We start from the raw sequence: 19,036 nt of genomic DNA, 5'->3' as shown, positions 1-19,036 counted from the left end.
TGCTCTCATTATGCAGCACTATGTTTTTAAAGGGAACCAAGGAAAAAGGGAATACTGGATATGAGGAAACGTTTATTCTCAGAAAACGTGAGATATTGGCACAGGCTGCCCAGGGAGGTGGTGGAATCACTGTCCCTGGGGGTGTTCAAGAAAAGGGCAGATGTGGCACTGAGCAACGTGGTCTAGAGTGGTCACGGGTGTGGTGATGGTTGGACTAGGTGATCTTAGTGGTCCTTCCAACTGCAATGATTCTATGATTCCGTGAAATGATGCACAGACAAGCACCAGCCATGCAAGGCAATGCCTAAGATAGGAATTGAGGAAAATGAGTTTGCTCAGTCTGGGAAAACTGCTGAAACTTTCTGCAAGTGCAAGAAAATGTGTTTAATAAAATGAGGTATCAGGTCTTCTCAGTAGTCAGAAGGGATAGAATAAACAGCAGGGAGCATTTAGATTACATGTTAGGAGAAACTTTATAATCTCAAGGAGAGTTTTATTAGGCAGTGGAGCATGCTGCAGGAATGACAGCAGAAAGAGCAAGAGACCTCTGCTGCTCCTCAGGAACTGGTGAGTCCTCAGTGTGAGCATTAATCTTGTGCATTCTTGAGTCAGATCATGTTGTTCAATCAGGCGGAGCATCTTAGAGAGGGAACGTCCCCACCCGCACACGGGTCTTTTAAGGAAAACTTATTACAGGTGCGTTAAAAGGAGTACAAATATTTGAAAATTCGTTTAAGGCATAAACATTGAGAAATAAAATGGCTTATGGAGAAGCCTGCCCATTTTGATCTCTGATGTGTGTAACATGCAAACTCTTGCACAAAGAGCAGTGCTGGAAGGGGAGAGGGGACGGTCACTGACCTGGGGTCACTCCTCTTGCACGTTGCTGCAGCACAGCTGCTGGGGCTGCAACATCTGCTCCAGAGCAGGCACCAACCAGTGCAAAGCTTGGTGCCTGCACAGCAAGCAGGACTGCAAAGGCTCTAAGAGGGTTTTTGCTGCCATTTCCGAGACTTACAGTGTTGGAGGCAGCTTGAATTAGTGTCCTAATAATTAGAGAAAGGGGTCGTCCCTATCCCTCTGCTGTTGGAAAAGGCACAATCCCTGCTGCAGAGTAGGTGCAGAGCTGCAAGGATAGCACCTGAGGATGAGAGACACTTCTGCATTTGGGTCACTTTGTCCGAAGCTGAAGGTAAGTGTCCAAGCCTTTGAATTCTTATCCTTAGCCAAACCCAAAAGGCTCAGGTTTGGCACTGCAAACATTGGTGTTTTTTTTTCTCTTCCTCTTCCTCTGCAATGAATTCAAGAGCATTTTTAAGTTGTGCTGGGGGAGGTTCAGGTTGGATATCAGGAAAAATTCCTTCTCTGAAAGAGCAGTGAGGCACTGGCACTGGCTGCCCAGGGAGGTGGGGGAGTCACTGTCCCTGGAGGTGTTCAAGTACTATGAGGATGTGGCACTGAGGGACGTGCTTAGAGGGCGTGGTGGGGATGGGCTAATGGTTGGACTAGATGATCTTTTCCAACTTTAATGATTCTATGATTTAATCTGAACAATTCTTTCTGAATTAAGAATAAAAGAAATTATAGGAATTTGCATACTTCCCTCCATGATATTTTTGGACCTTGGGTGCTAATCTCCTGTGTGCATGAATGCTCCCTTAGGAGATCACTGCCTGGTACCCTGCAGCATTCATTCAAAGTTAAAGGCACAAAATTGTATGTGTTTGCTTTACAAAGATGTAAGGGTCTCATTTTTATTTGGATAAACTCCTGTACAATGTCTCAGAATAAACTGAATAATTTTTAATTGAAGGCTACTCCTCACTGCCCAACACTGTAAATTCATCTCCTTGCAAATGAAAATCAGCCTTACGTTAGTATTTTGTGCATGCATATGGATATATGTTCATATTTACTGATTTTTGTATAATTCTATTGTCATCTTCAACTATAGTTTTGTTTCGTTTGTTTGTTTTTCTGTACAAAAAGTGGCCTGGTTGTTGGGTAAGAAATTGCACACAAGGAGAGGAGCACAATGCTGCACTTGGTCCTTGACTACCTCAGGTTGGAATTCCCCTTGCCCACCTGCAGTCCGCAAGGCTTAACATTTTTGATTAAATTCAGCACAGTAAATAGTTACAGATTTAGCAAGATGGGGCCTTTGTAGTCTGTGGTTATAGAGCAAAAATGAAAAGAAACCGAGTTTCTCGACAAAGACTTTTAAATCAAGTTTTTAAACCAAGGATAGAAACTTTGTGAATCTCCCATCCATTTCTTTTTCCTAAACTGTTTTCACCCCCCCCCCCCCCTCCGGAATATCTGGACAAATGTCTGTATAGTTTTGTCTTGTACAGCATCCATTGTGCTTCCAAGCCTTGGGTACTTAGATAACGATCTCTTTTCACTTGAGTTTCCCATCATATAAAATGAGTTCTCTGCAATACTGTTATGGGTTACCAAGGCCCTTATCGGTTGGTGGCTGCTTTGGCACGTCTAGATTTCTTTGTAATGCTGTAGTAAGTGATAAAAATGGTCTGAAAAAGCAGGCTGCTTCCAGAAAATGGGGTCTTTGCAGAACCCAAATTTTCTCTGATGGTGAAAAAATGGACAACCAGGCATAGGCCTGATCCTGTATGGATCCCATTAACCCGCTGATCTCTCCCAGTGCTGCTCTGCAGTGCTGGGACGTTAAATGCCTCACCGCTAGATGAACAATTTGCTTGATCTGCAGAGAAGACAATATTCTGCGCAGTACATACTTTCCCAGTGAGTCACTCTGCCCCAAATTTAACCTCCTAGATGCTATGGATTTTTTAAAAAAGTTTCTTTACAAAATATAATAGCACAGCCATAGCTTTCATGAAGTATTTTCCAGCTGCTTAGTGGCCAAGCCTTCTGCCTAGTGTGTATTTCAGCCTAGCATACATTTGATAATCTGTGCCAGTATCCAGTGTTGGTGGTCTTAAAATTCAACAACTGAGTGGAAAACTGTTAAATGCGTGGGCCTCAGAGCATGCCTAATTAATTCTTTGCAGGGTTTTACTCCTTTAAAAAGTGTTTAAAACATGGATTCGCTGTATCATTGAATATCGCATGCTTCTGTGGAAATAAATTGCATCAGCTTGATTCCTTTGCTAGTTCAGAGAGTTATGGCTCTGCACTCACTTGGGAAGTTTGCAGGAGTCTTTTGAAAGTTCGGGTTAAAACATGCAAAAGTTGCTAATGATGTGGAGTAGTTCAATGACAAAGTGAGAGCCCAAACTGGCACCTGGGCACAGAGATCAGCCACGCTCAGAAGCGAGCTGTAAATCTGCCTCGCTCTCACCCCTCCAGAAGGAATTTGCATTCAGCATGTGGGCTTTTTTTTTTTTTTTTTTTTTACTTTGAAAAATCAGAAAATCATGCTTGTGTTTATTTTATTTCATGACTGCTTAAGGTGATTATAACAGCTTAATCCTGGAAAGCGCTGGCGACTCCTAAAAAGCAGGTGAGGCAAGCTGAGCTTTCTTCTCTCCTGCCATCAAGTACTGGGGGTTTCACCAGAAACACCAAAGATCTTTCAGCATCCGGACTTACATGCTTCTTCCAAGAGAAATGTAGACGTGGATGGAGACAAACCGATGATTATGATCTTCATGCAGAATTAAAGGGGCAAATGTTAATGCAAATGTTTATTCCTTGCAGTCCATGCCAGGACTTCTCCAGAAATCCCAAAGCAAGCTGGAAAGGCCAGCCACCATCTCACCGGTGTGCCCAGCCTTACAGAGCGTGGTGCACGTGTGTCTTGTCCATTAACAAGGCCATCTGTTGCATTGTGTAAAATCTGTATGAACAAAATGCTTCTACGGAAGGAAACCAAAAAACAACTTCAATCTTTGAAGCCAGAATAGATCTGAGCCTTAAAACTAATAAGGATGCTTTTGCTCAAGAGTAACGGCACTGCTTTGTCTGTTAGTCTAGTTCACAATACTAAAAAAAAAAACAAAAAAAAAACATTTCTATTATAAAAATTTCAATATTATGTACTTTTTTTTCTGCAGAGGTGAGGAGCACGTGCATGGGGTTGAGCCAAGGAGAAAGGAGCTCACTGGAGAGGCGCTCTGACCTTGCAAACTCCACAGCCGAAGAATTTGGAAGATGTTTGGCTGGGCACAGAGCAGCCCATCAGGAGCCAGGGCCGGGCACAGTGATGCTCTGCTGCAGCCATGCAGCGTTTTGCTGCCAATGGGACTGAGAATTGCGCAGGATGCCTTCCAAATGGCAAACCACACTAACGTGCAAATATGCATTAGCATAAACGCAGCACTGCCAAATACAGCTAACTAAAAAGCACACACCTAAACATGGATGTGTGCATTAACCCCCCTCCCCTTTTTTTTTTTTGAATACACAAGTGCCCACTTTGCATTGTAATTTAATGTGGTTGCACTGAGATCTGTGAGTCCTCACTGCTGGTATGTGAGGCTGTGCTTTCACGGGGCACCCCCAGGCAGAACATCCCCACTTCTGGGCTCAGCTCTGAGCTGTGCAACACAAATATACAGGGTAACCGATTTTCTTGGCTGCTCCAGACAGGTTTCGCAAGTATTCCATGTTTGTTAAATGGAAACCGATTGAAATTGCATTTATTGGAGATTAATTAGGTGATAGATATATTGCACTTTGTATTTAATTAACTGTTTTGTGTTCAATAGAAGGAGATCACTTTGCTGCGGTAGTTGTTGTGTACCATTAACCCACTATGACAGTGAGGAAGAAAGACCTGCTGTATTATTTAAGAGCCACCCCAGCCTGCAATATTTAAGAAAGAACAGTACAGAAGGTACAGTCGATTATTGTAATTTAAAGTCCATTATACTCAGGTTCATCAGTCCGTGTGCAACGGCAGTTGCTTGGAAGTGTGGTCAGAATTTCACCTGACTCTCTCCAGTTCCCTCAGCAGCGGGCAGCTTCTCTGCTATACCCATATGTGCCCAGCTGCCTTCATTACACTGATTTAGAAATTAATTTGGCAATTTGGTTGAGGAGGTCAGCACTTTCCTCTATCCTCCTTTTAGATCGGGTCATGACTTAGGCTAAGGTTTGAAAATTGGCACTTGAATTTTCACTGTAGTTTAAATTTCCTCCCCTAGACTGCTGGCATGCCACAGTAATATAGTTATTGCCCTACAGAAATTGCAGTTTTCCTGGTCTGGCATCCTGTTGCTGGCAGTGATCTGCAGCAGATGCTCCAGCAGCAGACGAAAGCATTAGGAACCGAATGGCAACAGAATTCTGCACAGTATAGTCCTCATGCCCGGTGAGATACTGGAAGGGGACTGAGTGCCATATATCGCCTGCTTCTGTGCGGCAGCAGGGAGATCCCCGTGCTCCAGGTGTGTAGGAAGGATGTGCAGATGCAGACATCTGAGCTCCGTGCTCCGCGCCTTGCTGGATGCAGACATGCTGATGTAATCACGTGTGTGTGGGATGATCGCGTCACTCCGAGAGCACCGAGGTTTTGATGGTCACTGATATTTTAATGCCGTCCCTTGGACCCCTGCAGTTTGTGTCTGCGTACTTCTACATGGTGCTTTGGCAGACACAAGTGAAGATACCGCAGGGCCCTGGGCTCCGGAATGGTGATATCTGCGGGCTCAGGTTTGCTCGTCCCACACACAGCAGGCTTTAAGCTCTCTGGTTCACCGGGCTCTGCACGAGTGCTCATGACCTATGCTCACTGCTCACCGTGCTGAAGTGAGCAGCCATGTGTTTTTTTGGAAGCTGTCCTGCTCTGTCTCAACAGCTATTTGTCATGTTCCCTTAATGCCACAGCTGTTTGGCTACGCCAGGTCATCTGCTTTTATTAGTCCCTTTCCCGCCACCCCCTGAAACTCACACCAGCTGCCCGAAGATCCCGATCTGCATCCCAGAATAGCACTTCTCTCCCTTCCCTTCCCTCAGTGACTGGGGAGCTCCAGTGTTTTCCCCCTTTTCCCCAAATTCTGCTGGGCCATGAAGGCTGGTGTCGCCGCGCTAACCGCAGGCATCCTGGGCAGCACAGCCGTGCTGCTCTTCCTGCTCGCCTTTGGGACGGACTACTGGCTGCTGGCTGCGGACGTGTGTGGGGTCACTGGGGATGGGAACAGCACGCACCACGCCGGAGAGGTAAATCCCCAACCAGGTTATTCTGGGGAAGAGAGAGCTGACATTTAAATAATCTGCTCTAAAAATGTCGAAAAGCGACACAGCTACCTTCAGATCAGGTGGTGGCAGCTTCCGATCCATGATGATATTTATGCTTATTTTACAGTGACCTGTTAATGTAAAAAGTCATCCTGAGCTCCCCTGGATGCCCCGTCCCTGGAGGTGCTCAGGGCCGGGTTGCATGGGGCTGGGGCAGCCTGATGTAGTGAGGGGCAGCCAGCCCACGTCAGTGGGGTTGGGACTGGGTGGGCTTTGAGATCCCTTCCAACTCAAGCCGTTCTACAATTCTGTGAAAGTTTTGACAGTAAAAATGTCTAGAAAACATGAACACAGTGCTTCTGTATTCTGGCAGATATGAATGTTAGGGAATGAAAGGCAAAAATGTAAAAGCTTTACTTGTTGACAGCCTTTGCCTCGAAAAACAAAAGATATCTCCTGATATTTTCTATTAAAAGATTTCTCCGCCTCATTTGTTCGTTTAAAAGTAGTTCATATTTTAAAGTGTAGAGCTTGGCAAGCATTTACATCTGAAGTGAGAGAGCTGTGGTTCAGACAGCAGAGAGGAGTGAGCAGCAGGTGCGTGGCAGAGCCGGCCGTGGTTCCTGCCCATCTCACGTGAAGAGGCCTATTGTCAAATTAGGGATTGTGTAGGGTTTCTGTTAGCAGGAGAGACAATTTTGAATGTTTCCTGTTTTTATGACAGGTGTTTTAATGCTTAGTGCTCCTATCACATGTTTATAGATCCTTTTGAAAGTGTGCTGTGAGCCGAACTTGCTGCTGTCTGCCTGCCCAAGCAATGGCAGCCAGCTCCATTCCCGCAGCCATCCGCTCTTGTGAAGTATTTCTGAGCTGATCAATGTGTGGCTGCAATTAAAAAATGACAGGAGGATCCTTGTTGCGTGTAGACTTTTTGTTACTCCAAAGTTCAATCCAATTAGGTTTGATGTTTTCTGGTGTGGTGAGTCACACTGGGTAAGCATCATGATGCCAGCAAGAAATGCTGTCATTTCAGAATCCTGTTGTCAATTGTGGGGCACTGCTTGAGTCATGTTTCCAAATGACTTTTCTAGTTAAAAAAAAAAAAAATTGATAGAAAAAACTGCCTGGCAGAAGAGACTGTCTTTTATGTCTAAAGCAGTGCAATACAACCCCAAAGGAGGCAGAGGAGTGCAGCTCCGGTTCTGTGCTTAGGAAATGACAGCATTAATTGTTTTGGATTTTGTTAGTTTTGCTGTCCTCTAGAATGAAAGGGACAGCAGGGACAGTGTGCAGCATGACACAGACACCTCAGAGGTGTCAGGGATGCTCTTGGCCACGTGTTGGTTTGCTGGTCACCGAGGCAGGGTGATTCCAGAAGTGCCAGGAAGAAGTGAGCACCACTCTTCTTTCCTCTGAGCTGTTTTATTTCTATTTCAGATGCTATTTCTGTGATTCTTAGTTCAGGCACTGATTGCCTACAGTGGGTCTTACCTTATCTGCCTTTTCCTAAACTGGCAAGTGCTATCCCTGATGGATAATGATGGTTGTATCTGCCATGCAGCAGTTAAATGTGCACCAAGTCAGCAGCTTGGGAGCCAGTGGGGTCTGCATGGCACCATTGCCATAGCTGGCAATTTATCCTGAAAATAAAAGGAGACTCAGAACTCTGGAAGTGGTCACAACTTGATGTATAAGGACCTCAAGGTGAGGGAGCATCCATCTCCCAGCACCTCCCTGCTGAGCCCATCTTTTTTCCTCAGTGCACAGCCATTCCTCTGCAAAGTTTCTCCATCCTCCACAAAATAGAACTTTCTAACAGTCGTGTCTCCTTAACCAAAGTGAGCATGAGAAAGATAAAATGAATTTTGGATACGGTTTCAATAAGCTTTTCAGTAATTAGTCTATGACTCAGCACTGCAATATTCTCCCTTCTGGAAAGACCTAGACCTTGCACTCACAGTCTGGTCCATAGGTTGCAGTTAGACCAAAAAAAAAGTATTTGTCAGCACCCTGAACTGGGCCATGAGAAAACTGGTGGGGTCAAAGAGTAATTCCCATCTCACATCTCCCATAGCATAACCTCTGCAGGCTCAGCAGGAGGAAAGCAGGAAACTATTGTGATGGTGAGCAAAGGCTCAGTGGGAGTGACAGGATTGGGCTGCCTTCTGGGGTTAGGTGAGAACTTACATGGATCCTGCAGAATGCAAGGGCATCTGACCTGTTGTGTTGGTCACCTCTGAAATTGCTTACCTGGTAATCCACCTGGTTCCAGCTGGTTACAACAGCAATAGCATTTTGGGAAATTATTTAAGAAGCAGTATCCCTGGCATACCTTTCCAGCTCCGGCAATCAGTGCTTCAGAGTCTTCGGAGAGAGGAGAAGATGGCCTGTGAGGATCTGCGGGATCATTTTTATCAGGATAGCTGTGATAAGACTAAAATATTTGTTTTGTAGCTGTGGTATGGCAGAAAATGGAGGGCAGCAGCTGTCCCTTGACCCCTCCAAAACCAACTCAAACAGCAGCAATGAACGCACAACCATCCGAGCTAAACACACACGCTTCTCACTGTTGCCGTGACCATCCTCATACCAGCTTGTCCTTTGCTCCCTACAGGCAGACACGCTGGCAGAGGCTGGGACACAGATCCTCACTTTCCATCACGAGGGCTTCTTCTGGCGGTGCTGGTTCTTTGGTGAGGGCCAGTCTGCGACCATCTGGACCTTCTGGTACAGTGAGTACCCAGCCATGCTGTGCCTCTTGGTGCTGCTGCCAGCCTCTACACTCTGTTTTGTTACATTTTTTTTTCATTCTCATCATCTCTCTACTAAGAGCTAACTTGGGGCACTCTTCCTGGGTTCCTTTTTTGGGCTTGGATTTTGCTCTCATTGGGCACACCATCACATAGGAACTCCTTGGTGCCAATTAAAATATCACCCATGAAGATGGAATGATGGCATCCACCAGCAGGGTCAACTTTGCCCCCATGCACCCTGATATTTGTATCCAGCTAAGGTGTGACGAATTTGAACCCATGCCCATCTTGCCCTTAGCACTGCTCTTCAGTTCCTGTTTTTCATAGAAAATTGGTTGTCCCCCACCAGATCAGGCTGCCCAGGGCCCCATCCAACCATGAGCACCTCCAGGTGCTCCCCTTTTGGCTGAGCATTCCCCCTCCTACTGCTTTCAAGCCAAAGAAAGTCAGGATGCACCCAGCAGCGGGCAGGGGTAGCCCATACAGAGCCAGAACCATGTGGGTTTGTGCTCCTGGGCACACGAGACCTTTGCTTTCAGTTCGTGCCTGTTTTGCTTTTTAAGGTCATAGGAGTCACAAGTGTGAGGATTTCACTGCAAAGAAGCAGAGTGATGCAAAATCATTATTTTCTGAAAGCGCGTTCATGTTTAAAAAAATCGAAGAAGGTGAAATATGTTCAGAGACGAAGAAAAAATATTAAGGTCTGCAAAGGTTTTCAACATTGCAAAGGCCCTGACCCTGTGCTCGCTCTGCTCAGAGATGCTTGCAGGCTCATGGAGCAGCAGGATCACCCTACTGAGGGATTTGTCTGAAAATAATGCAGGTTCCCACAATGTTTATTTGTCGGTGGTTAAAATTTTGGATGGTTTTGCTGTCCCTCAGTCCCTGACCTCTGTTTTCTGTAAAACTGTTGCTGCCACTGTTCAGTAGAACAGCCCAGAGTTTTTCACATGGAATTTTTTTGATGAAAAAGGCTGGAGAGAGGGAGCTTGCTATCTAATTACATTATACAGGAATACATTATACAGTACGATGTTACCTGAAGTAAAATGACTCTTTCTTATAGCTGGCAAATTTTTATTACTTCTTTAGGTATTTATTATAATAGGATTGATCATGGCAAATTAATTTGCTGCTCTCATGGATGTAATAATTAATTCAATAGGTATTCCATAGTCAATTTAGCATGAACTAATGTCCACCCATTATAAAGTGTTCCTTTGAGCTGGGGAACATATTTAAATAAGTGTCCAATCATTAATTAATTCATTTAACATTCATTCTATTACCGTTAATCACGATAAGTCTCGGTGGTATTAATATTGATGGGGCACGTCCATTCTAATTGTGCTTTCCTTTCTCACCAACCCAAGGGCTCTGGTACCCAAATCCCTTTCCCCCTTGCAGGTGGTTTCTGGAGCAAAATAGCAATGGGAATATTGATGTCAATTTACCATCTGAACAGTGTAACTATGGTTTTGCACAAAATTAAAGCAAACCTCTTGTTGTTCTTTTGCAGCCAGCCAAGCGCACCCCAAGCACTGCATGCATGGCTACCTGTTCCCCATGCCCATCGTCCTGGGGCCTTTCCCACATCCCTCCTATGACACGACCGCAGGTGGGTCCCTTCCCAGCTCCTTTTCCAAGTCGTAGGGCTGGGAAGCACCTTGTGTGCTATGTGTGCCCTAATGCAAATCCTCATGGCCAAGCATGACCAGGGAAGCTCCTTGCAAAGTGGCCTCGCGTGGCTTCCTGGGAGAGCGCCAGCATTGATTTGTTGCAAGACAAAATAAACAAACACTGGAAAATCAGTTAAAGACCAAATTGTCAGAAGATCCATCGCGCTTATTTTTAATACGTCGAATATGACACAGTTGGAGAGCTCTCCTTTCAACTGGTTCCCTTTTTATTTATGTTTCTCTGTATTTTCAGAGTTCTTTAATGAATCAGCTGCTGCTAGGAATTTTAATTTGCTAAATTGGTGGCAGCAGCTAGAATTAATTCCATGATCTTTTTGGAAATGAATTGATTTCTTTAAATAGTGTGCATCACTCTGCGTTGCCTCTGGGGATCCAGGGCAGGCATACTGCACAAACAAACATCTTGACCTTTTCCTTAGCCTTTAGCAGTACCTTTTTTTTATTTTTTTTATACTTTTTTATGAGAAATTAATTAAAAAAAATATTTGTCAGTAGGAGCATGTGAGGGAGAGCTCCTTTTGCTGTGTCAGATCCCTGCCTCGGGGAGCAAGCTGCAATGTGAAATGGATGGTGGAGGGAGAAGCCCATTGCGGGCTGCGTATGGCAGGCACACGGGCTAATGCCAGCTTATTTTTCTGCTTAGGAGAGAGTGGTACAACTCCAGTTTCTGAATGATCTCGATGGTAAACACACGGATTTTTCCGTGCTAAATAAAGGGCCCTTGAGCCATCTGTCGCTGCCCATCAACCTGTGCTATGCAGCCTCTGCAGCTGCCTCCAAAATGCCTTCTGGGGACAGCCCTGGTGCTGGGGCTGCTGCAGCCCTGCTGCTGAACTGGTCTTGATGAGGTCATCCCTGGGGAGATGGGGTCACGATGGCATAAGATGGGGACGTGACTGCATGGACATGGGGACATGTCAGTATGGAGATGAGGATATCTCAGCACCCACATTCATGGAATTGGGATCTGCACCAGCCCCACTGCAAAGCATTGGGAAATCTGCATGGAGCAGGCTTTTCTGCCGCACATGTTTTTTTATTTCCAACCAGTCCATACTCAAATGCAAATAATGACAAAACAGGAGGCCGTCCAAGAAGTGGCTCCTCCAGCTATTACCTGCGCCAGAGATAATTCTGCCTTATCTGCATCCTCTTAGGCTCCCTGAGAGAAATGGGTGATGGGAGGTTAAACATTAAAATGAATTCTGTGGTTTTGGAGAGTTCAAGATACTTATCTCTCCCTAAGTGGCTCTTCTGACAAAATGGCTTAAAATGAGCAAAACGCATCTTCTCTGTATCATTTTTCTTTCAAGTGTGAGTCATTTCTGCATTGCCTGTTTGCTCATGCTCAGCTCAAATCTCTCTAACTCGTGCTTCTGAGCAACAAAAGGCAATGGGAGCCGTGGGAGGTGGTGGTCTGAGCAGACCAGGTAAACTGAGGGAACTGGGAGGAGGTTTGGAGGGTTTCTACCTGAAGAACCCTCATTGCCCACACCTGGGGCTGTCCTTCCTCCTCACATACTCTGTGGTGCGGTTTCCTTGTAACTGCTTTCAACCCCATGTTCTCATTCCAATCCCAGTGTTAGGTCGTGACACACAGCCTGAACTTGCACCCCTCAGTGCATTCTGCACCCACACAACAAAATACTGGCTACAGCTCTGCTCAGCACCAGCAGCAGCTCTCTGCTGGAGAAACTGCTCATGACCCCAGTGCTCACCATCGTTTTGTTGCCCAAGCTGGTGTTGGTGCAGGAGTTCCACACAGCCTTTTAAAAACCCATCCGAACCTCCCCTCCTTTTCGTCTGACTCTCGTCTTTTTGGCTCTTGTGCAGTGTACAGAGGCTTCTGGACGGCGTTCATCATACTGGCCGTGGCTGCTGGCCTGGTGGGAGGACTGCTGCTGGTGTGCGGTGTGCCCTTTGTCAGCGCCAGGTCCTACAAAGTGGGCGGCGGGTTCCTGATAGCCTCAGGTAAGCTAGCAGCAGTAGTCAGACACACAGGACAGAAAGGAGTGTGCACAGCCTACTGCATGCAAGGGAATGGGGTGGTACCCAATGACGGGGAGGCACACAGTGATGGATGGCACACAGTGTTGTGGTGGTACCCAGGGATGCAGGGGAGAGATTGGTTTTCTGATGGGAGCAGTGGTGAATTGGAATAAATGTTCCCCTTCCCCAGGCGGGAATAAACTTCTATGCTCAGCCAAGCTTTAGAAAGATGGTCCTTAAGGACCTTAGGCTTAAGGAGCCTGGGAACTGGGAAACATACTATTTTTCTTCTATAGCCTTGTAGGATATCCAGAGCCTTTTTATTTTAGTAATGTCTGTAGTTGCATTAATCCCAGGCAGTGATCAGCCACGCTGTTCTGTCAGTCAGCCTTCGTATTTAAGCCTCTTCTGCCTTTGCTCTGCTAGAACCTGGAAAACCACCATGCAGTGAAAGGCATGCCCAGCAATTCAAAACTGGAGGGCTGGTTTTTAATAAAATCTGAAAAGATAAAGTGGTGTCACAGCAGGAAAATGAATTAAAAATAGGCATTGATTCATTATTCCCACTACCATTACAAATTAGTCCACTGAATTATCGCTTGGGCCTTTTCTGTATTTGAGAGAGAATAACTGGAGAAGTACTTGATTTATAACTGTGACTCAAACTTGGAAGAAAAGCTTTTTTTTTTTTTTCTGCAATGCAAGCAGTTAAAGGTTGGAGCTCTGATGAGCCATGCCAAGTGAAGAACTTTGTAATGAACTCAAGCCTTCCTCTGAAATTAATTTTGCTTAATTATGAGCCCTGCACCAGGTTTTGATTCCTCAAGCACTGAATGAATCAAACACAAGCCAGCATCTTTTCTCCCATTTTGGGCTTTTTGTCAGCTTAAGCTTTTTGGACTCAAAAACATTCATGAAAATAACAAGAGAGGTCCCAAAATGAAGCCTGGAAGAACTCCACCCAAATTCCTTCCAGTTTCATTGTGTCTTCCCCTTATTAACTTCTACTTTTTTTTCCCTCCTGTTATTTAGCTTCCTTTCCATTTCACAGGCTCTTTCCTAGTCTCCATCTCCTCCAGATGTACTAATAATTAACCACGTGATTCCAGCTGAGCTGCTTGTTAACATGAAGCTAGATGGCATCTATCTATTTGTCTAAAAAATCTGGGAGGCACTAAATCAATGTGGCCCTACCTGCCTCTACTAATTTGCTTTGCATTTTGTCCAATTTTCCATTTGCCTCCAGGTCTTCAGTTATTGAAGTAAGCCCAGCAAGCCTGTGGGTATCTGCTTATCTCTCTCTTATACAGTTTAATAAATGCTCGGTTGGGTTTAATTTTTTTCTAAAGGTAAATTTTATGTGGTTGTACACATAGAAATTTAATTTGGGAATGCAAGATATCTTGCTCCCAGACCTTCGTTACGTACCAGTGCCTTCTGGTGATCAGTGCTGGCAATCTGATGTGTGCTTGAGCTGAACTGGCTGAGATGGGGCCTAAGGATCCAAATCCTCCCCAAGATATGTTTTTGATCTAAGTGAAAGCTACAAGAATGCTATATCATTTCAGGAGAGTTTGCTTAGGGTTTCAGCTGATTAGTGTAAATTTTTTTTGGAGGGGATCCTGAACTTAGACTTATGAATCCTGCTTGAAAATAATGTTCATACGGATGCAGGATGCACCCCTCAATGATTATTTCCTCATCATCCCTTCTAAAAACTGTCAGGTGACAATATACTTAACTAGCATCATGATGACATTGGGCGAACACTGCATTGCATCTTCTGGAAGCTGTATTGAAATTCCTGGGTTGTATTCTCTTGTGCTCCTTGGTTTCCTTTGGGTGTTTTAGCAGCCATGCTTACAAGCGAGAATAGGCTTCATCCAGGCCTGGGGCAGCTCAGCTGCTGGAGGGAGGAATAGTCTTGCTGTAGCCTGGGTGATGTTAAGGAACACAAACAGGAGCTCATTACCAGCTCCCCTGGAAAAGCAGAAATACCAGTAAATATGCAATCCATGCTTCTTCCAGCCACTGTGGTCCCCATCCTGGTTTTTCAGCACCCCTGCCCCCAAATCATTTCAGCAAGTCTCAAGCTCTCCGTGAGCAGCAGAAGCTGATGGCTGGGGAAAGGCAGCTGAAGGTCACCCTTCCATTCCCTTACTATGAACATCCTGAAGAGGCAAACAGGTTGCTGATTGTCAACGTTCATTTTTCTTGCAATTAGGAGATTACATGCAAGTTCAGGAGCTCACAAAGAATAAGAGTTAAAGATTGAGTTCACTCACCTGTCCCTACAATTAAGAGCTATAAAGGTGTCACAAGGATAAGAAGTGAGAGAAACCAGGAGGCAGACTCCCATTCACTCACTATTAGGGTGCAGCTCTCCCAGGCACAGGAGGAGTGGAGAGCTTGTAGTTAGCCCTGGATGGAAGAGAAAGATTGAACACCCCACTCCAATCTTCCTGCAATTTGCCCCACTGCAAGATGCTACTGACCTCATCAGCCTGGAGACTGAGTTTTGCATTTAATTTTTTCTATACTTGTCTAATGAACAGAGCGAAAGAGGCAAGTTGGGTTTGCTGCTGGACAGAGCAGTACTTAAAAATAAATTTTTCTTTCAGTTTGGTGACCAAGGCTCCAACAAACCACTTTCTGCATTTAGGAAGACATTTGGGGACAGTGTGAAATAAAGATGTCATTCTGCTACAGCTGCTACAAAAAGCATCCAAAGGTGGTGGCTTTTGATTTCCTTTTCTCACTGTGGAGACTGTATAAATCCCAGGGACTCCTTGCAATTCCAGTGTGATTACTGTGGGAAAGAAATCACTTTCCTTGCATTTTCTTGTCTTGATATTCTGAATTTTGGTGCCAAGGCTGTGGCCGTGCCATCACCTCCACCACCTGTTTAATGAAAAAAGCAATGACATTCTTTGAAGGTTCCCCAAGAGCTGCACAGGGACAGGTAGGCTTTGGTCTGCTTTCCCCACTAAATGAGCCTCAGACAATCTCGTTTGTCCAGGGATAAAACAGTAACAAAAAAAAAAAAAAATGTTACTTAAAGAAAAACAGAAAATTCTGGAAAAAAACCACTACCATACTCATGTCCTCTGTCCCTCTGGGACTACTTTTTTATTTGTGTCTCTTATGGTAGGTATTATAAGCTAATGAAATATAAATTGATCTTTAAAAGAGCACTTTTCAAGGTTCAGTTGCTATCTAATTAATTTAATTTTAAATTACATCAGTAATAAAGACTTAATTGCCTTCTTATCAATATATTGTATTTTGTAAAGAACATGTGACTATTTAAACATTCAATCATTTTCTTAAAGTAGAATAATTGGTATTTTAAACATACAACTATCATATTAAGTGTAAAATATTTATTTGTGCACGTAATTTCAAGTGGTATCACAATCTCAATGAACATGCAAATGTTACACCAGCTGCTGTTTAACTCCTAGCCTGCCTTTGCAGTGCCCGTGAGGACTTGTCTATGGGAGGGAGAACGGTCTGAGATAGCAGAGTGTGGTGATGTGAAGTGTGTTGGTATGGTTACACAAACTTTTGATTTTTAAAATTCAATTCCCAGTCCTAGGGTATAGGAGGCAGTTTAATAAACACAACAGCTTAGGATGAGTAGCTTCAACTTCTGTACAACCCCTAGTGAGGATTGAGGAATGTTTTGGACCCTCATTCTAGCCTACAAGATGTGAAGCAGGGTGTTATAGCAACAATATGTGCTTATATCACTATGAGCAGGAACACAGCCCAGCACTGCTGTGTGTCCTCCGAGCAAAGTTTCACTAAGCTCCATTGCTAAGCAGATAGATCAATGTCAAGCCATACCCGCAGCCTTTGCCTAGCATGAAAGCTGGATTTTGTAGTGCATAAGCTGCTAGGGGGAATAATTAAATATAGTACAAGCTACCTTTGGTTTAAAATTGCAAGGGGAGGAATGAAATCCAGCAGAAGCCAAAACACATTCGCAGAACTGTGCGATGACTTGTCAGCTGTATTAATTTCAAACTGCTCACTTTGCTTCTATTATGAAAATACCATAATCTGTGATATATTTCTTTCATATATGTATGCATGTGTGTGTATCTGTCTGTATGTTATATGGCACTGTTTAAAAATGGCAAGCTTCTAGCTGTGAAGTGACGAGACAAGATATTACTGACGTAGCTTCGGATCTGTCATCACACCGTCACCATTTAGTATTAATATATGTTGATTTTTAAACGCATTATATATATTCTTTAATGCAATGAAGCAAGTAATATTGGGACCACACTGTTTTTTGTTGTCTGCTTCACGCAGATCCCCATCACTGTGAGTTACGGAGTGTTGGAATTGGGACAGCCAAGCATGTGTGCGAGGCCTGCAAGGTGCCTGCCCTCCTTGTGCTTTTCAGATACAGGGCACTGGGTCTGATGGGAGAGCTGCCAAGGGAGATGTTGACCTTGAGGCCTGGAGCGCCCTCAGCCCTTTACCAGCTGGCTCGTGTAGGGTCTCACGTGCTATTGGGCCATAAAAAGACTTAATGGCCTCATGAAATGAGCTGTTTGACTTTGCTATTGAGTTGCTCACCTGAGGTTGACGTATCGTGGCCAAATGGACACGAAGAGGCACTTCTGTGAGCTGGGGCAACCTCCTCAGTGTCTGTGGGGCTCTGCTTGCAGTTCTGGGGCAGTGGCTACTTGCAGTAGGTCCAGCACCAGGTAGTGCTTGCCACCAGTAGGACCAGTCTACAGGTCTTGCTGTTTCTGCTGGAAATAGGATCTGATACTGAAAGAGCATCTCTTTCCTCTCTTTTCCTCTTTTCCTGCCTCCTTTGTCAGGGGAAACATGACTAACGTTGCTGTTCTGCAACACTAGCCTGCAAAAAAAAATGGGAACCTGTTGCAATCTTTTCTCACTTTTAACCTTTCTGTATTTCACACACTGGCTCTAACTGTAGAATAACCACCTTTGTCTCTCTTCTCAGGAAGTTTATTTCTCCTGCTCATTTTCCTCTTTGTGCTGTGGAAGGAGTTTGTGGCCGATTTCCAAAAGTACATCCTCCTGGAGAGGAGCGAGGTGTGCCTGCAGGAGACTCCTGTACACGTGTTCTATGGCTGGTCCTTCTTCCTTGCTGCCGCTGGCGTGCCTCTGTCGCTGCTCTCTGGGCTCATCTTCTTCCTGATTGGCAGAGAAATGACAGAGTCCCTTGAGTAAGAAAAGGTGCTGAGAAACCCTTGGAGAAAATTGTTGATGCTCCTTCTCATGGAACTTACACAAGTTTTGAAGATTATGTCATTTTTGTAGCTATAACTGTTGGCGTAGGTGCATGATTAAAGTCAGTGCTGTGTGGAGGCAGGGGTGGAGCTCTGAGTCCTGTTGGCATCTCTCTGGACTGTGCAGCAGTTTGAGATTGGAGGACCAGCCTTCACTGTGCCAGGCAGCCACCATGGCTTGCTGCTACCAGCGCGGCCCCATCCGTGTTCAGCAGCACTGGAGGTTCCCAGCACCCTTGTTTCCTGCAAGAGGTAACTGAATGTGGCTGTGAGGGTGTACGCTCTGATGTCTTTTTCCAAAAAGCAATTAAGGATGATTTTTTTTTTTAGCTAGCTCTAATTGACGTCAAAGGACAACTGTTTTAATGAAATGTCAGGAAACGTGAGAGTTTTTTCATTAAAAGCCCCAATTCTGAAGATACAAATGTACCTGGGCCTAACCTAACTGGTAATAATGACTAAACCAATGTCTATGGTATGCAACATGAGTTGTATTAATCAGTATTTCTTTAAAGCACCGTGCTACTATGCATTTAATGTTTTCCCCGGACAGAGAGTTGTGGAAATTTGCAATCCAAAACTGAAAATTGGAGCTGGGGGAAAGAAAACGGGAACAATGATACTATGCTTTTTTTTGTTTGTTTTTATGGTAGAACCTGTCAGCCAGCTCAGCATGGGACCCTGTTGTATTCCACTCAGCAAAAGGGCCAGCTCTGAAAAGACTCATTATATGCAATTTATATATTTTTTAATTCTTGCAATTGCTCAAGTGTACACTGTCTGACAGGTTAAAGTGGTCCCACTAAGAGTAATGCATGCTAATGCTATACAAAATGATCTAAATTCAGGAGGTGATGTCATTTATCCTGTGTACGTGAAGGTTTGTAGACACTTGAGAAATGACAAAGAGTTGATCTTGTGTTTTTCAGTCAGGATCTTGCTACTTTGAAGTAGTTTGTTGGGCCCTTGCTTGCTGAATTAATCTGCATAAATTTTAAATTAAACTTACTAAAAATACGTGCTTTTCTCATGGATGTCAAAGTTTATGGTAAACATATATTTCCAAAGCTTTATGTCGTACTATTGACTCAGTATATTTAATTAATAATGTAATGTAAACCTCTTCTAGAAAACAGCGAAGACTGTTGGC

The 19,036-nt window shown here is 44.4% G+C and overlaps 1 protein-coding gene across 1 annotated transcript; it reads left to right on the top strand.

The window, feature by feature from the left end:
* LOC110403321 (transmembrane protein 182-like) lies at window positions 555-18,903 on the top strand. The gene is made up of 6 exons (XM_021406435.1): window positions 555-3,487; window positions 4,041-6,147; window positions 8,780-8,897; window positions 10,438-10,536; window positions 12,452-12,589; window positions 17,598-18,903. Exons 2-6 carry the CDS (start codon window positions 5,995-5,997, stop codon window positions 17,825-17,827), a joined length of 738 nt encoding a protein of 245 aa, XP_021262110.1. The 5' UTR covers window positions 555-3,487; window positions 4,041-5,994; the 3' UTR covers window positions 17,828-18,903.

This window comes from Numida meleagris, chromosome 8 (assembly GCF_002078875.1).
Source record: "Numida meleagris isolate 19003 breed g44 Domestic line chromosome 8, NumMel1.0, whole genome shotgun sequence".
In the NCBI taxonomy this organism is placed as follows: Eukaryota; Metazoa; Chordata; class Aves; order Galliformes; family Numididae; genus Numida; species Numida meleagris.
This window is presented reverse-complemented; position numbering and strand designations above follow the sequence as displayed.